The sequence below is a fragment of the Vanessa tameamea genome, chromosome Z (assembly GCF_037043105.1).
Source record: "Vanessa tameamea isolate UH-Manoa-2023 chromosome Z, ilVanTame1 primary haplotype, whole genome shotgun sequence".
Lineage (NCBI taxonomy): Eukaryota > Metazoa > Arthropoda > Insecta > Lepidoptera > Nymphalidae > Vanessa > Vanessa tameamea.
Genome location: NC_087341.1, coordinates 14887723 through 14907252, shown reverse-complemented (window position 1 = coordinate 14907252; position 19530 = coordinate 14887723). Strand labels below are relative to the sequence as shown.

At 35.2% G+C, this 19530-nt stretch overlaps 1 protein-coding gene across 1 annotated transcript in view; it reads left to right on the top strand.

Annotated features, from left to right (window-relative positions):
• Positions 1-18808, top strand: part of LOC113404092 (uncharacterized protein) — a 58421-nt gene extending 39613 nt beyond the window's left edge. The window contains exons 7-24 of the mRNA XM_064220484.1: positions 10372-10535; positions 11114-11290; positions 11906-12026; positions 12251-12358; positions 12500-12643; positions 13140-13228; positions 13394-13562; positions 14024-14149; positions 14233-14398; positions 14481-14616; positions 14849-14949; positions 15422-15492; positions 15701-15846; positions 16073-16216; positions 16339-16456; positions 16705-16778; positions 17589-17663; positions 18668-18808. Of these exons, the coding sequence (XP_064076554.1) occupies positions 10372-10535; positions 11114-11290; positions 11906-12026; positions 12251-12358; positions 12500-12643; positions 13140-13228; positions 13394-13562; positions 14024-14149; positions 14233-14398; positions 14481-14616; positions 14849-14949; positions 15422-15492; positions 15701-15846; positions 16073-16216; positions 16339-16456; positions 16705-16778; positions 17589-17634 (2100 nt within the window). The 3' untranslated portion in view covers positions 17635-17663; positions 18668-18808. The remainder of the gene's footprint in view (positions 1-10371; positions 10536-11113; positions 11291-11905; positions 12027-12250; positions 12359-12499; positions 12644-13139; positions 13229-13393; positions 13563-14023; positions 14150-14232; positions 14399-14480; positions 14617-14848; positions 14950-15421; positions 15493-15700; positions 15847-16072; positions 16217-16338; positions 16457-16704; positions 16779-17588; positions 17664-18667) is intronic.
• Positions 18809-19530: the final 722 nt, after the last annotated feature.

The following is a 19530-nucleotide window of genomic DNA, read 5'->3' as shown; positions in this document are numbered from 1 at the left end:
GGCTTTCCTTTTCGTAAGATTTTAAACATTTTAGAGGAGTTTTTATTTTTATTGTTTAAATGTATCAAAAATACAATAATTGCTCGATTTATCGTTGAATATAAATTGTATGTAATTTATACAAATCTGTACATTAACTAACGAATTACTGGCTCTTTTCGGTAGAATACGCACCCCGATCCCGGTGGTTTCCAAATTATAAGATTTTTGTACATATCCTTATTTCTACCTTTTTCGGCGTATCTTAACCGATATAACACGCAAAAAAGTAATTCATCAGTGATTCAAGTTGCCGGCCGAAGGTTAATCCCCAAATATCGAGGGTACGAGGTTATCTGAATGATTAATGTAGGTCTTTACAAACTAGAGTACATTTATCCCACGTTATTAGAACGTAAGCTTTTGAAACATCATTTAATTGCCTATGAAGTTAAACTTATAATATTTCTTGTTGACAAGTACGCAATATTGTAACGGACTCATACGACCCAAAAATATATGTAAAACAAGTATCCTAAATTGTTTTACAATATTCATTTCGATGTAATACAGTGTTTAAATAAGTCCAAATAAAATTGTAAAGTACAAGTGGAAATAATAATAAAAAATAGAATGTGTAAGGAGGCTACATATCTACGTTGTTGAACAAACTCGTATTGTATGTAAGAACATTGCTTCTAGAATTGATTTTATTAGTAACAACATGCTGCTCGATCATTTAAAATACTGCCCTATTAAATGCATTTCAGAAATATTAAATAACCCCTAATAGTCGATATGTATCCCTCACGTCCTCGCATAAAATATTCTCTCCAAGAAGAAAATAACTTCAGGAATCAGAATTATCCGTCAACTTTATTGTATCATTATACTCACTGTGTCATTCAACTACATATTTAATCTTGGAAAAATCCAATACCCGTAAAAGCTTTAATTCTAAAATGTCTCCGCCTAATATTATGTAATGGTTCTGTTGAAAACTTTTTAGGTCATTTAAAAAAATAATTCTCAATACTTACGAGTTGATATTCAGTCTTGTCGTAATGAGTATTACATTTCACAAAATAGCTCTGCACGACGCCTACCTCGTGATGGAAAACTGGTAATTCATTAATATATTTTGATTTTAAAGTATTTTAAAAACAGTTTAAATATTTCATTTAAATATTTAACAAAGTATTACAAGTATTAAATGTGAAAGGAATTTGCAATGCATATTTTATATCTGTTTTTAGCCTCCTTCATACAAATTAACTATTACGGCGGAAAATAAACATTTTCTCATTTCAATGTAAATTTCAATGTAAATTTAAATAAACTTGTATTTTTTTTAATTTTATTATTTACAGTACGATTCATTATTTCCATTAAAATAAAAATGTTTCATGAGATAAAGGCCTTTTTTATCTCATTAATAGGTTTCGTATCGAATCTGAAATTGCATATCAAACAATCATGTGTCCACCCTCTTTGAGATATGAATTTTATGAGTTTATTTTTCTCCTACTGGTTAAAAAGTATTTATGCTGAAAATTTCGGCCAGTCATAACATAGTTGACTGAATAACATTTATCACATCTAAATATAAATGCCCACGTTGATTGCTATTTTTGACCAATATCAATCGATCAGATTATTATTACAATAAATTAAATATTTAGACCAAGGTATTTTTGTAAAATCAATCTCGGCTACTAATATTTTTGTACACTTGCTGACTAAAACGATTTTAAGTATTGTTTACATTATGACCTTAATTATATACAAATAAAAATAGGTACTGTACTGTACTGAATGACGGCATAGATCAAAGCAGCATTTCTGAAATACACTAGCCCTCCTGTCCCTAATTGAGTTAATAAGACTTCGTGTTATAGTTTTAGTAAATTGCGAAAATTTTAAAGCGATTCTTTTATTTTTTTTTATTGTTTATGATTATTCATTGCAATTCTAAACATAATTAAATAAAAAAAATGGAAAATAATAATACATTGAACATATAACTTTTTTTCTGTATATATATATGTATATACAGAAACTTAGAAATTTCCGTTCTCGATAGGTTATTGAGAAAAAATAAGAATATATAATTATATTAAAATAGAACGCGATCGCGGTAGATCTCAAGTTTTTTAATATAAGGATGTATTAGTTGGGAGTTTAGAAGCCATGTGTTAGGCTTGGTTTACATGCTGCAATCGATATGCAGTGTGGCACTAGTGGTAGTGCCACACTGCATATCTTTGGGTTGCAGCCGAATGGGCCGGCACGCCCGGGGAAGTACCACTCTCTCACTCAAAATCGGCGTAAAGTGGTAGCTATTTTACCGCGTTTCGTCCGGTATGTGAGAGTCCCGGAAGCCCGATCCCCCTCCCCCCAAAACATAATGGTTGTACAGAATTTGGTTTCATTACCCCAGGAGGGTACCATCAGCGACTGCGGTGGAGAATCCCTCTCTGGGCATCCATGCTCAGGACGTACACCACCTGAGCAGGGATGCCCAGGCTGCCCTCCGAATTCTGGGGAGGGCAATTTTGCGCTGGCCACTGTTCGGGGCAAGCGGAGCAGGCATCATAAGGCAACCCCTATCACCCACACTGTGGACTTCTGCAACATAAGGGGACTCAAATCAAATCAAATCAAATCAAAAATCTTTATTCAATATAGAAGTGTTTACACTTGCTTATTGATTGTCAAAAATCTACCACCGGTTCGGAATTTAGCACCTCGGACCTGAGAAGAACCGGCGAAAGAAACTCAGCGGGATATTTTTTTTTTTTTTTTTTTTCATTTTGCATGTACAATAATTATTATATTTTAGTTATTTGAAACAGCCTGGAGGCGATCATTTCATTCCCAAGGTGTGCAGTCAACTAAAAAGTCATTAGTGTTGTAATATCCTTTAGCACACAAACGCTCTTTAACGATTCTTTTGAATTTTATAATTGAATAATTTTGAACGTTTTCTGGGATCCTGTTGTAAAAACGTATACATTGCCCCAAAAAAGAGTTACTAACCCTGTGTAATCGGGTACTTGGAGTAACAAGTTTATTCTTGTTCCTAGTGTTAATAGAATGTACGTCACAATTTCTGGGAAAATCGTTTATGTTTTTGCGTACATACATAACATTATCAAAAACAAATTGAGAAGCGACAGTCATTATTTTAATTTCTTTAAATTTATCTCTTAACGAATAACTAACTAACTCAACTAACTCAACTCCAACTTGAACGCCGTTCACTTCCACCTTGAGACGGCGAAGCCGGCCTTGCTCTTTCTTACCGAGACCCAGATATCCTCTCCTGTCGATACGACATTTCTTTCTTACCCCGGGTACAAATTGGAACATTCCTTTGTACCACGAGCTGGGGTGTGCGTTTACGTCAGAGATGATATCTGCTCTCGACGCCTCGGCAGCCTTGAAGGGCAGGACCTATCGATTATCTGGCTCCGTGTAGACTGCGACGACCATCCGCGAATCTACGCGTGCCTTTATAGGTCCCATAGCGGTAATGCCGTAACCGACCGACTGGTTGAGCACGTCCAAGTGGCTACAGATTCCGTGCTGCCGCAGATCCCATCCGCAGAGATCGTAATTCTTGGCGATTTTAATGCCCACCATGCCGAATGGCTTGGATCACGCACTACCGATCATGCGGGTAGATCTGTTCTCGACTTCGCTTTAGCATACGATTTGACACAACTGGTCACCTCGCCAAAGCGAATACCGGACGTGGAGGATTATATACCTTCTCTGTTGGATCTTCTGCTGACTTCCCATCCGGATGGCTACCAGGTTATCGTCGATACCCCTCTGGGCTCGTCAGACCACTGTCTCGTCCGGAGTACAGTGCCGGTGGCGCGGTACTCACGACCTCGTTTCGTGGGCTGCCGCCGAGTGTGGCACTACAAGTCAGCAGATTGGAATGGAATGCGGTCCTTCTTTGCATCCTACCCATGGGGGCAGGTTTGTTTCTCGCCGGATGATCCGAGCGTTGTTGCTCACTCTGTCGCCGATGTGGTACTTCAGGGTATGGAACTGTTCATTCCGTATTCTGCGGTCACCATCGGTGGCAAGTCCCAGCCCTGGTTTGGTCGTTTCTGCAAAACGGCTTCACTACGAAAATGGGAACGCTACCAAGACTGGGCTAACGCATCGGCGTCTCGTGATGTAAATACCAGCGCATTCAGAAAGGAATATAACTCTGCCTCTAGGTCCTTCAAAAACGTGATTGCTAGGGCGAAGACGGAGTACATTGGCAGAATTGGCGAGAGACTGGTGCGCCTCCCTTCAGGAACACGTGCGTTGTGGTCTCTCGCTAAGGCATTAGGGAATTTCTGTCAGCCCTCTTTTCCATCTTTGCACAGAGACGGTGAGTCATTGGCCCATACCGCGAACTCGACTCTAGATGACCGAGGAAAGTCACCACCAACAATCCCGCGGTGTGATACCACGATACCGGAGGTTACATTCCGGCAAAGTGCAGTTCGTAAAGCACTTCTATCCTTGGATATTCATAAGTCGAGTGGACCCGATGGCATCCCTCCAATCGTGCTACGGACTTGTGCTCCCGAGTTGGCACCGGTCTTAACGCGTCTTTTCCGGCAATCCTATGCATTCGGCGTCGTCCCGAACTCCTGGAAGACTGCTTTGGTGTATCCGATCCCTAAAACGGGCAACCGCTCAGACCCGTCCAATTATAGGCCTATAGCCATCACCTCCTTGTTCTCCAAGGTAATGGAGTCCATTATTAACTGCCAGCTCCTGCGGTACCTAGAGGAGTACCAGCTGATTAGCGACCGCCAGTACGGTTTCCGTCGGGGTCGCTCAGCCGGTGATCTTCTAGTTTACCTGACTCATAAATGGGCGGAAGCAGTTGAGAGCAAGGGGGAGGCATTAGCAGCCAGTCTGGACATAGCGAAAGCCTTCGATCGCGTGTGGCACAAAGCGCTTCTTTCGAAGCTTCCTTCATATGGGCTTCCCGGGAAATTACTCAATTGGATTACCAGTTTTTTGGCAGATCGGAGCATCAAGGTCGTTGTCGACGGTGCATGCTCCGACTTAAAATTCGTCAATGCTGGTGTTCCACAAGGCTGCGTTCTTTCACCCACTCTGTTTCTTCTGCATATCAATGACATGTTGCACATCAGTAAAATTCACTGCTATGCAGACGACAGCACCGTAGACACCTCATACACCGGCCGTGTTAATATTTCTCGAGAAAACGTCGAAGAAAACATGAACAAACTTGTGTCTGAAATCGAGTCTTCGTTAAACAAAGTCTCGAACTGGGGTCGGCTAAACCTAGTCCATTTCAACCCCAAAAACACGCAAGTTTGCGCGTTAACTGCTAAAAAAACACCATTTGTCGTATCTCCACGATTCGAGAACATTCCGTTAGCCGCCACAGCTAGTATCGGAATACTTGGCGTCGATGTTTCGAGCCTCGTTCAGTTCCGCGGTCAATTGGAAGGCAAAGCCAAATTGGCATCAAAAAATCTCGGTGTGCTCAGCAAGGCAAGACAGTATTTCACGTCGGCCCACCGTCTAAGACTATACAAGGCGCAAATTCGGCCTCACATGGAATACTGCTCTCACCTCTGGGCGGGTGCTCCCCAGTACCAGCTCCTTCCATTTGACCATATCCAACGTAGAGCGACTCGAATTATCGACGATCAAGCCCTCTCCGATCTGCTTGATCCTTTGGCTTTGCGTAGAGATGTTGGATCGCTCTGCATCTTCTACAGAATTTATCACGGGGAATGTTCCGAGGAATTGTTCGGATTAATCCCGGCTGCTGAATTTCACCTTCGGACATCTCGTCAAAATTCCAAATATCACCCGCACCACCTAGATGTCCGAAAATCCACAACAGCGCGATTTGTAAGACTCTTTCTGCCTCGCACAACCACTCTGTGGAACCAGCTTTCGCCGGCGGTTTTTCCGAACCGATACGACTTAGGAACCTTCAAGAAAAGAGCGTACTCTTTCCTGAAAGGCCGGCAACGCACCTGCAAGCCCCCGGTGTTGCAGATGTCCATGGGCGGTGGTAGTCACTTTCCATCAGGTGAGCCTCCTGCTCGTTTGCCACCTCTAATATAAAAAAAAAAAAAAAAATCGTACCGTCGCATAGTTAGTAGTATAACAATGAGTTTCCGCAAAGTCAATAAATCCTTCTTGGGGCAAGGTTTCTATAATATAATAGGTACCGCAGATATTTTTAACTTTTCCGATTCATAAATTATTAAAAAAAAAGCAAAAATTAATAAAACAAATTATTCAAGATTACACAGATGATAAATAAGCTTTGAGCTCTTTGTTGACTGTCAGGCAGGATACAATATATAATTGTGTTTAACTGACATAACTTTCTATTTTATACAGTAACTACTGAGTTTACTGCCGGTTCTTCTCGGTAGAATCTACATTCCGAACCGGCGGAGCGGTAGCTTTACGTTTAAAACCACTTACTATGGACCCATTTCATAATATATAAATATATATATATTAATAAAATATCTGTAAAATGACGACTCAAAAGTGGTTATAAAAGCATACTTGCATAAAGTACATTATGATTTTGATTTTGAGTAGTAGTACAATTGTTTAGCCACCTTAAGCCACCTTAAGCCACCTTCAATATTTCACTCGCACGCCCTGACCCGACCTCTCACAGAGGACAAATACGCAACCTTATTTAAAAAAACTACCAACAGAAATATCTTTCTATCTTGTAACATTTACTTAACTTAATTTCCAAATAATGTTTCATTTATCTCTATCTATCATTTTCATCTATCTCTATGGAAATGATTACTAACAGTATACATTATTTCTAATTAAAAAAAATTACATATTAAAGTACATGTGACTTGCAAAAGGTGACCAAGATTGTCTTTTGCGAAAAGAAAATGTAGTAAGCGACAAATCCTTTTTTGGAATGAATACAAACTGAAACGAGATTTATAAGAAATCGCTAATTGCAGTCCTCGATTATGCGTATTATAAAGTATTATTTTGTTTTTGTCTTAATAACCAATTTTCAATTGTAAAAAATGGTAAACTTAATCTAAAATTAAACACATTCTGACGGCTAGACATAATTTACTTAATAATTTAAGAAAGAAAGAAAGAAGAAACATTGCAGGATTGAAATGTCAAAATTTCCGAAAAGACTAGATTACTTCATTTTTACACAAGTTTTTTAAATATGTTATTTTAGAACTTTATTGATATCTGCGTTGGTCACAACGTTTTGGAAAACTCGGAATTATTTTGTCGAATACGAGATGTAGTGACCGCATCTCGTATTACCATGTTTTCATTCAAGAAATTAACATTTTATGCATTGTTTCGAAAATAAAAAACGCTTGGCCAAATGTATTGTTAAATTTTAACACTGCGCTCGGACCCTCGTCACTTAAAAAAATGAATGAAATGTTGCCCGAGTGAAATGCAGACTCGTATTCGATAAAATCAGACACGTCAAAGAAGCAAATGGAATGGGTCCATAGTAAGTGGTTTTGAACGGTGGCAACGACAGGCGTGAGATATCAAATACTATCCCGGTATACCTATCTCCGCTTTAAAGTGACTGTGATATACTCGGGGCTGCCATACGTGATGGCCCTAAGTGTTGGGAGTGCGGTATATTCAATCTTTACTCTGTTCTCGATGCAGTCATTGACAAGCTTCGAATTTGCAGCGGACAATATTGGTCTCGCCTTTGTCACTCGTGTTTTAAAATGTCAATCAATTAAATATTTTTAATACAAACAGCTTTATAGAAAACGTCCACGCCCGTCTATTTAGGTGGGGAATGTTATTATTTTGTAGGTGTTCTAATTATTTTCAAGCAAGTGTGTTAAAAGGTACCTTTGACTTAACAGAAGTTTGTCCAAAAGTGAGACTATAACAGCGTTATAAGGTCTCAATAGGTCAGGCTCGAACATCCTTTTCACATGGCGACTCAAATATTATTCAGTTAATGAGGCTCAAATATAAACAACAAGCCAAATACACTACGTATACAAGCCCGATTCTATTTGGGTTTAAAAATATAATTTAATCGCAATCAATAAATTAATCAATTGAAGTGCATAAGATTTTGCTAAAATGATATTAAGTATATATCCTCGAAATTTCCTTGAAAATGTTAGCTTGAAAAGATAAGGATTTCAAAGAATAATATTTGAATTAGTTTGATTAAATTATCGATTTGTAGTTTATTGGAAGTCAAGAGGCCTAAAAGCTCATAGAATTATAAACCATTACTTATACTGTCAAGGCGCTGTCAGAGTATTCGTGTTGTAAAAGTAGCAGTCTGTTAACGACTCACTGCTGGGCTAAGGCCTCTTCTCTCTTTGAGGAAGGTTTTACAAGCTTATCTCACTACGCTGTTCCAATGCGAGTTGGTGAATGGAAATGAAATGTGAAACAGCTTATCGCTTACCTGGGTTCGAAACATCGTTCTTAAAATTGTAACCACTCAGCAATCTCGGTTTGAGTTAAGTGTAGAATAATCGGTGAAAGAATGGTACCTCTCAGTAACAAGTCCTACACCAAATCCTCACCAAAAAAAATACTTCCATCACCATGTCTCGTAAATCATCATTCGATCTGATTTGATTTGATTTGATAAGTACTTACACCAACATACCCGAAATTTCGTTGCAATTACATGCTGTATCCAGAAATTAGGATAATCTTCGGAAAATTACTCGGGTCGATTGATACTGACACAATATAACCTAGAGCGAAATCCAGAAAAGGGATGAGTTGGGCGTCCTATCCAATTATAATCATTGATTCGCAAATAAGTGAAATTAGTATTGGCACAAATTATTATCGTAAACATCATATTCTTCGATTTTTGAATTTTATTTATGTCATTGTATCGTAACAAAAGAAAAATATCACTAAAATTATTATTATTGTGTAGCTTTACATGGTATCGACCGATTTTGATACAGCTCATTTGTGTAAAGCCGTACTTATAATGATTAGACAAAATATTAGTAAAATCAGGTTCTGCATATGCAAACAAATAAACACGGCTTTTATTTCTTTTAGGGAAAATTGTGCGTCTTGATCTCAGAAGTGCCTCGACCAAATCGTTATAGATTGAGTTATTCAGATCTGCTAGTGAGTGTTACAAAGTGTATTTTACTGCCTTATGGAACTATCATTAAAACGACAATATTATGTACAGTCACAAAGCTAAAACAAAAATCACGATGTGAAGGATGGGTCTTTAGAAACGCTACCAATTTACAAGGATTTATTATTTATATTTTATCGTAATAACAATACTATGAAAATTGACACTATGTCGAAACGTATTATATCTAATTAAAATCGCTGTATTTTTCTGGACGATATCTATAATGCATTTATTATAAATAATAAATGTATTTCTCGTATGTGACAATTACCAAATGACTGACCATGTTATCCGTGGGCCTAAATAATAATATACAAAAGTAGTGTGTCTGAAGGTTTAATTCTTATCCAGTTTTAATTTTTTTTAACTGTAGATGCGTTATTTCTGAATCGTCAACCTTTACAAACGATTGGTAATGTGAATTTTACCGAGGAGAATCGAAAAAAAAAACGATAACACTTTTTAAAATAAATAAAATATACATACAATTTAATTCTACACGAGATCAAGCAATATTTTTTTAGTTAGATATATATTCTGGAACAACGGTTTACTTACGGAATTCACTTTAGAAGTAGAGATAGCTCATTTAAAAAAAAAATCGTCAAATATTATTAGCTTGTCTTATTAGATTTTATTTATATTTGACAGTCCGCACAAAAATCTACGTTAAAATAGAGTCTATGCTGAAGGCGTCTGCAGTAATAATCATATATATAGTGTTATTAGTAGCTAAACAAGACCAAGAGCTGAATAGTAATAATTATATAAATATAACCGTTAAATACTTAACTTACTTATTTTTAAATAAAGTTACTAAACTAGTTAACAAAGTGGCCTCCGCTTAATCGTGTATTTAAGTAAACAAGTTACAAGTTATGTTTGTGTTTACGTCGATACGTTACACGGGTTTAGAAGCCTGCGGCGATTAATCAAATTACTTCTCATCCGCAACATTTTGCAAAATATTCGAAACATAGAATATGTAATTTATTGATTTTTATTTCTACTATAAATATTAATTAGTTTTTATTTGATTAAACTAGAGTTATTTGATTTAACTAAAGTTGAATTATAAAATTAAATTATTTAACTTTGCAACAATATATTTAAAATCGCCTCAGATGATCTACTACGTTAAAAAATATAAATACATATATATAACTAAATATATGGATACGTTTACATGATAAAAAAATTGACAGGTTTACATTGGTGCGGCGCACGGTGTACAAAACAAAGGAAAATTGTTAAATATCGATACGACAAAATTGTTTTCTAACTTGCCCGATGTGTTAAACGCCAGCCTTTCTTTCTGGCATCTGGCTTACGTGCCTATGTTAGCGGATGCTATTCAAAATTCAAGACCGTAAGTATAATATTTTCCCGTAATAAAATTAAATTATGTGTTATTAATTTAAATGACTCTTTAATGTTATATTTATAATACAAAGATACAGAATATAGATATTCGATCGCAAAACAGTATTTAGTATTGTCATGTTCCGGTTTGAAGAGTACACTTACCCTTGAAACCCAGTGTAACTAAAGGTTGGGGGTGCATAATGTAAGGAATTGAAAATATTTCTTTCAGCGTCAATATTCACTTATTATCAGATGGGACATTTTACCTGTCTGCCGAGTGCCTACCTATATTTAAATAAACTAACCATACGTCTCGCGTAATGCATAGTCATCTGATATAAAGGTGTTCAATTCTATGATTATCATTTCATAAGTGTCAATATCGTTAATATCGGATATCGGATACTCCGTTTATTTAAGTTTGATATTCTATTCTATATTCGATAGTTTGACAATAAGTGTGTAGCGGACGTGTTGGAATCACGTCAGTGGCTTTCATTATTCAATTATCACGTTACATAAATCTGAACATTTTCTGTGTGTTTCATACGAATTTCTATATGTTTTTATTTGTTATTCCAGTTTCAACATGAAATTTATGTCCAACGGTTTCTCGTTATTTAAAGAACTCTTTCTACCATATGAAAAATTTGTCGTTGAACAAGGTGATCTTCTAGAATACTACCGCAAGAAACAGCAAACGGAAGCTGATTTCGCAATGTTTCTAACATGGTGTTATAGCCAGAAACAATGTAATAGGTAGGATTTATTTTTACTTATTTAGCCATGTGGTCATCATCATCATCATATCATAAATCATTATATGGTCCAATTATAATTATTTATATATCTAAGGAAAAACGTTAACGATAACGTTCGATTTGATTGCGACAGAGTAACAATTTATTAGTAGAATTGCCTTCTACTTATTTGACGGACTAAAGTAATTGCAAACCTTTTTAAATCCACACATGTGAAAGAGATGTCAGATTATTTGTATGGGCCTGTGTTGGTCGGTTCGTGATATCGTCGGCTAACGAGTTCGAAAGCGTCGATGTTAGAGTGCTCGTTAAAGTAGTCCCTCATCGGGAGCATTCGACTGTAATGTCACAATACAGTCTAAAATTCAATTTTGAACTTACACAATCTCACAAAAGGCGTGACAATGTTGAAACTATTATCATTGTTTTTATTATAAAATTATAAAGTGAATAGCGCATCAAATATTGATTCCTTATTAATCAGATTTCATAAATAAGACTATTATTTCCATATAATTGAATGAATATTTATGAATGGTGTATGAAATTAATTGTTTTATATAAATAAATGACGCATTTGTTACTAAAATTAATTATTTTATGTTTTTTTTAGACTTCAGTTGAATGACTACTTGGTAAAGCCAATGCAACGTATGACCAAGTATAGTCTTATATTAGACAGGATTCTTAGCAATACTGATGACGCCGATGAGTATATGGCTATTAATGTTATGGTAACTTTCAAGTCTTCTTTATTCCACACGTAGCTATATATATGAATAATATATATAGTCTAATTCTTAATAATAAATAACTTTTCTTAAGTTGCTAAATGAAAGAGATTTTTTATTTAACAACAATAATTTTTTTTTAACATATTTATTTAATATATTTATTTGTAATTACGCATTATGACATTACATATTAATTAATTATGTACACTAATTAAATTTTCAAGGTAAAATTGGCCAAAAATATTCTTGTTGGCCTAAACCGTTCTGTACGGCAACGTGACGAATTACACCAATTGGACCTTCTGGAAAACTCCATTGAAGGCTTCACTATCGTAAGCACTGTACTAATGTTTTAAATAACAATAATTTTATAATTAATTAATTGAAATTAGACAGACATTGAATGAAGATGGGTAAATATATTTTTAACGGGTTTTATAAAAAGTTCTGAATTTGAACTGATTTAATTCTAGGGTATGAAAGACGACGACGTTGAAAAAATTTGCAAATCGCTTGGCAATTTGAATGTAAAAGCCCCTATGCTCTACTGCCTCCCAGTCCACAAACGAAACCTCATTCATCAAGGAGAACTTCGCTTCCGAGATGGCGCTAAGGAGGCAAGCACTTACCACTTCGCCATTCAATTTATATTTTATCGAGTCTTACCTGAACGACATCGACACGAATCCACTTCACTCATAATATGATGAAATCTTCACCATATTGTTATATCCGAATATGCAGCAGTTTTTTTTTTTTTAAGATTTAGTATCGTTGTCGTTCGAAGAAAACACTTTCATGAAAGGTCATTTTGATTGAAAATGAATTGTTTATTAATTATAATCTGATTAATAGTTTCATTTTAATAATTAATATTGTGCACACAATGCGATATTGTTATTTTAATAAATGCAAGGCTGCGAATTTTTTAGTATAACAACTAAATGCTTCTGCGAATCTTGAACATTTTAAATGGATTTGTTTGAACTTTTTTTTTTTAAATTCTGTATTCTTGTCAAAGAATTGGAACATCAGAGATTTCACAAATTAAATATATTTGTAATAACTTTTTAGATTAACTTTTCCAGATAAAAAAATGGTGTTTTATTTCAGATTGATGTCCGTGTATTGCTTCTTACTGATATGCTTCTAGTTTGTCGGAAACTAGCTAGAGGCAAAGCTTATCAGTATAAGCAGATTAGGTAAACCTCTTGATTGTTATTCTTTTAATAAAAAAGTTATAGAAGTAAAGTAATGATTAAAATTAAATGTTTGATACTTAATGGCTGGCGTTGTTACGAAGCGCAGCGCGAATTATATTTTTATGTAACGTAATTCGTCATTTTAATTATTTAATTTCTTTGTAGGCCTAAATACATGATTGACAAGTTGGTTCAGATCCCGAAATTCGTTGGAAAGAATAAGAAAAATATCTCATGCCTCTTATACGTACTGGTGGATGATCTAGGGTCCCCATGCACCAGTTTCTGCCTCTCGGAGATGTCAAAGGACCCTAAACCTCAAAGGACGCTAAAAGTATTTGCTGATAATATCACAATATATAAATATATTTCTTTACTTTATAATGGTAAATTTAAGCTAAATGCTTCGTGGATTACAAATGAGGATGACTTATATATTATGATACTTAATATATATATAGGAGAACAAATAAATCCTCGATAGACTCATTTACCCTCATATGAAGCTACACCTTGTTTATTATTATTTTTGAAATGTCTAAATCGTAATTGATTTATGATCTAGACATTTCAAAAATCATATCATCAGTATGTCTTAATAAATGTTCTCATTCGTATGTTATTGCTATTTATGACAAATAAATCATAGCTACTAACATATGTTTTTTTAAGCGATTGATATTTTCAGTTTTGTATTATTAATTAAATACGCATTTCAAAATAAGGGTTGAACGTATAAAGGGGAAGTTATCTTAAACTTTGTACATATTTATAATTAATACATATTTTTTATAGACGTGGGAATTGAAATTTAAGGAGGCAAAGTTGACTTATGAACTAGTTACATTGATGTCTAAAAATCCCGACAGGGAAATCGATAAAGCTACAGTGAGCAGATTTATTGGATTGACAAATATAAGGGTAGGTTACATTACTGACTGATGATATCGCTACCCGTGTTCGCGGCTCTTTGGGCGTATTTCTATAATATTTTACTATTTCAGTCAAGTAAAGATGACAAAACTGTAGAGACTGAGGCACGCGAACGCGTAGCCACAATGATCCATCGGAGCATAGGGGCTCCAAATGACATGATGGACAAAAAAAACTTTTTACCGACAGCTTGGAATATCCAAACATTCGACGGTATACCTTACGCTGACAATCAAAGTATGAATTTTAATATAATACATCACTCATTGAATTGATTTCGAATAATATTCGAATAAAATAATTAACTTTCAAATTGTAGTTCTTATGGGCGCAAGCGTTCGCCAAACTGGGCGCCATAGAAAATGTAGTGTCGTGCATCGCACTTCAATAATACGTCACACGACTGATGCTTCTTCTCAAGTGTCTCAAACAGTCAGTTATCAACTACCGACAAGGTAAGACGAGTCTATGAGTGATATAAAACAGGCAATATATAAATAAAAGAGTTTTCTATTCATAAAACTATTCCGCAGAATACTATATCGTAATATAAAAAATAAAATATATTTTTAAATTTCATATTTAGTCATACAGTTTCTAAATAAGAGGTTATTGGTTTCAATCTTCGTTACTGACTATAAGTTATAAATATCGAAGATGTCCGTTACGTCTATACCCAATACACAGTTCGCAGTCGCACGATGAGCTACACAGTGGTCCCAGGCGGATGGTTAAGCGCATCAGTATATCTCCGGATCGACTGCTACCGCCACTGCCAGACACAGCGGGTATGTTACGCGATATTATAATGAATTATATGAATACATTTATTGATGCAAATCCCTAAGTCCTCGTTTCGATTTGGTTTTCTACCAGCGCAATTGGCTACTTTAAAATCGAAATAAGTATATCTCAAATATCATTAGTAACCGTAATGTTTTTTACACGTAGAATGAAGTAAGTATATTCCGCACGTATGTAAGTTTTTATAAATGTTAAATGAATTTAATTAACATATATTTCTCGCCCTGGCTAAATTGAATCAGGAAATGATTGTTTATTATATTCAAAGAATATGTAAATATTTTCATTTTACATTTTTAATATTATAGAATACATATATTCGTTTGTATCATACACGTGTTCCATCATATCGTGGACGTTCACTACATTATTTAACGTGTAATTAACAACTCTTGGACAGTGTACTCTGTCAAAAACACGTGGTATCTGTATGCAGTAATCGAGCTGTGTTTTCAGGTGGTTCATCAATCACAGTTCGGGTGACCGAGAGCGAGTCTGAAATAGCGAGGCTACAAACAACAACATCGGTACTTATATTGCATTACAAACGTATACGATATCTGAAAAATAAGTTGTGTTAAAAAGATGTTGCGCGTGCAGCGCCGTACACGTAATATAAATGATCTTAAATATATAATTAATTTTCTCTTTTTATCTAGGACATATTTTTTTTCTCTCTCATGTAATGAAATGCCCCTCGGTCGTTTAAAAATAAAACTTATAAAAATTTTTTAGATGCAATTGTCGCCGTCAAAGAGTTCGGAATGCTCTGTTAGCACGCAAAGTACCCTGCGCGTGCAGCCACAGAACAACGTCGCGACACTTATTTACAGCTTGCCTGATCTGACTATCGAACCCAGTACACCAAGAACCACATCAAGGTATTTTGGGTGAACAACATAATATCAGCAGAGGATTTATTTATTATTAGTGTTGGCAATCTAATTATAATTATGTTAGTAATACGCCATAATATTAAGGATCAGAAACTTTCTGAGTATGATTCGATAAAAATAATCTTTTCTCTCATGGAACATACGCCTTTACAATTCCTAAATTAAGATAAATAAAAAAATATGTTAATATAGCTTACATATATTATCACAGCCCCACACAACCGACAGCATCAGAAAGGTTGTACCAATCACACCATGAAGTTTTAGAAAGGAATCGGCTGATGACGACTCAAACGCAACAATACCTCACACCTGACAGTCGAGGATCTAGCTATCCACCGCCAAGTCCTACCAGGTATGTATTTCTACATTTTATGTCACATGGAAGAGTTCTAAGAATTTAACCTGTGATAAGAATGCAAATGATCCAATCGTCTCTAATATTTTTGAATTCCTCACCAATGTTTTGTATTTTAGGGGATCGTTAAAACGTAGTCTTGCGTTCTCATACTCATTCAAAAATCCACCACTGTCTAAAATGGGTCACGTGAGCAGTCAGTCGCAGCTAGACACTATTCAGTATAGTCAATCACAGGTAAATATATAACATGGAATTTTAAATAATTTTAGAAAAAAAGATTATTTAAAAATTTTTTTAAATTAAATTATTTAAGATTATTTAAAAAAAAAGATTATTTAAAAAGATTATTTAAAATTCCATGACGGTCATTGTATAATTGTACGTTAAATGCTTTGTAAAAGTGATACAAAAGCTTTCAATAAAATTACCAACAAGATTAAATTACAAGATATTTATTTTAATGTAAGAATTCTTCATAGGAGGAATTTCGAGGGAGCAGTCCGAAACCGGGAACTTCCGAAAAAAGTGATAAGAAATCGAAACTTTCAAGCAGCAGGTAAGTCTATCAGTATAATTTCTTTTAAAGAGTTGTCTTTATACACAGTTCCTTAGATATCCAGAAGAGAAGTAGCATTTTGGAATCGACATTAGGGCTTCGTCGTGATCGGAACCTTAAATGATGTCAACCTTAAAGTTCGGTATCTGCCAATAATTGTAAGAAGTTACAGAAACCCCAAATGTCTTCGACCTAGCCCGGTATAAGGTTCTTCAATCGGAGTTACCATTTCATTTACCTGGCTTTTTTTAGGGGGATAAGCATGAAAATTTTAATCGTATGATTATACATGCAAACAATTTCCATTTTACTGGGTGTATAGTAGCATTATGGTACTAGAGTACCCCAACGCTCAGTGCCTATATTATTCTTCAAAATAATAATATTGCAAACAACCAATATTCGGTGCTAAACGGATGAACAGCGATGCTTTCTTTCGTGGTTGGTTGAATAAACCTCGTGAGGAAATGAAAAGAGCAGATTAAAACAATTGTTTTGAAAAAATTTTTCCTGAAACATGGTTACAGCGGGCCACATAATATATTTTTTTCTTTTTTTTGTAGAATGTCTTTTTTTATCTTTATTTTAGTTTAGTTTGTTTTATAGTCATACTTCAAATCTCGAGTTCCTGGGTTCAAACCCCGGGTCGGATCAATATTTTTTTTTTGTTTTTTTCAACTAATTCGAAGTTTGCCTTTATACTACTATTATTTACCTACTTCTGCTGTAGTATGCACAAAAATTAAAATTTCAATAATTTGGTACTTTTTTTTTTAATAAGATTTTTTTTATTAAGTTTATTTTCATCAGCTCATTCTTCGGTTCGGGGGGATGGCATTCAAAAAGGGATGGATGACAGGAAAGGGGCTTTATGAGGCTGTCAAGGTGAGAGAAACGTGACATTATCATATAATATATAAAATGTAGATGGCGCATATTTCATTTGGTTTACTTAGTTATTTAAATAAATATATTTGGTATATGTGCCAAAGATAACTGGATGAACGAAGTACCAGCGTGTGGAAAAATAGAGTGGATTTTGCATAATTTTAAATATCAAGAAGATATCGTAGCCACGTCTACAATAGAGGATGTAAAGGATTTTCGATTATCCTCACGACGAGGACCTCATAAACCACTTCGTAGCCATAGTGCTGATGACGCATATCATCAACCCGATGAACTGGTACTCATACAAGATATCGATCGATTTCATTATTGACAGAGACAATCATCTCAAAGACACACATCTTCATCCAAATTCCTTGTTCACCTCGCAGGAACTGTTATACACATTCAGATAGCTATTGAATGTAATGTACACTCTTAGCGAAATCTACTATGATTTGTCACATTATTCATTCTGTAAAGTGATAGAAGTCCCTGTACTACAACTGCCAATTTTAATTGGCAATCTATAAAAGGGATGATCCCACCATAGACAGATCGGCTGAATTGACCTGAATAGGCCAGACCAGCCTGGGCACCTAGAATCCCATTATGACTAATAGTTGCCCTTAAAATAATACGACTCACAAAACACAAAATGTGATGTTGCCTGGAAATTAAAATGCCTGTAGGACATCAAACAATTAAACGAAATCAAAATAAATGGAAAATACACAAAAGCACGGACAAAATGTTTGTGTAATTTAATATAAATGTTATTTATATATATTTATTGTGTATAATTTATTTTCATATTTATATCTACTATTTTATATTTCGTTATTCATTTTGGATATTTTATTTTGAGTTAAATATTTCTGTATAAATGAGAATTTTCAATCAACTTACTCACTTATAATTATTGAAACTAAATATTCTATGTATATGTTGTGGCTAAATCATAATTATTAATTATATATCAATTTCTTACCTGATTTTAGGAGTACAACTAGAGAAGATGACGATAGTAAATCCGATCCTTGTCACAGCCGTAAAGGCGAGATTCCGGGCCCTAGCCGCACAGATGAATCGCCAGACCCATCCCGGAGAGTTGAAAGCTCCTGTTCTAGCTACAGAGACGAAAGCCCTGGAACTAGTTACACTGACAGAAGTATTAGGGACAGAAGCACAAGTCCTAGTCATAAAGAAATAAGTTCTCACTACAGCCCTGGTCAAAGCCAAAGAGAAAGTTTCGACCGAAGTAGTATAGAAATCAGCACAGGTGCACGTCGTAAAGAAAAGAAACCTGGCTCAATGCCATGGTCAGATAGAAAAAGTAAAGCTAAAAAACGTAAAGATCACAGTGGCCGGGGAAGCAAGAGCCCTGGTTCCATGAAGAAAGAAAAGAGTCTTAGTTTCAGTATTAAAGATGGAAGCTACGACTCCAGTCATAGAGACAGTTTCAGTCCCAGTCATAAAGATGAAACATATTCAGACCAAAAAGAGGCAAGTCCCATCTGCATAGATAGTAAAACTGATAATTATCCAAGACAAGAATCATCGAGCCTCAGCTTCGAGCATATTGAGTATCTAGACGAAGAACCTAGTGATAATGAGAAGAGCCCTAAGACAAGCCACATCCCTGAAACCGTAGATGTTAAAATCGAAATTATTGACCACAATCAGAAAGACAAACCGCAAAGCTCTATTTCTAGTCCTAGCTGTGATGATAAATGGCATAGCCTCAAAGAGTTTAATCCAAAAATGATTCAGAAAGAACCAATTATGAAAGAACCGGTCCCTGGATTGAGTCGTGATATTTTAATGACTAGTATTAGTACTATTTCAGAGATATCTCAAGATG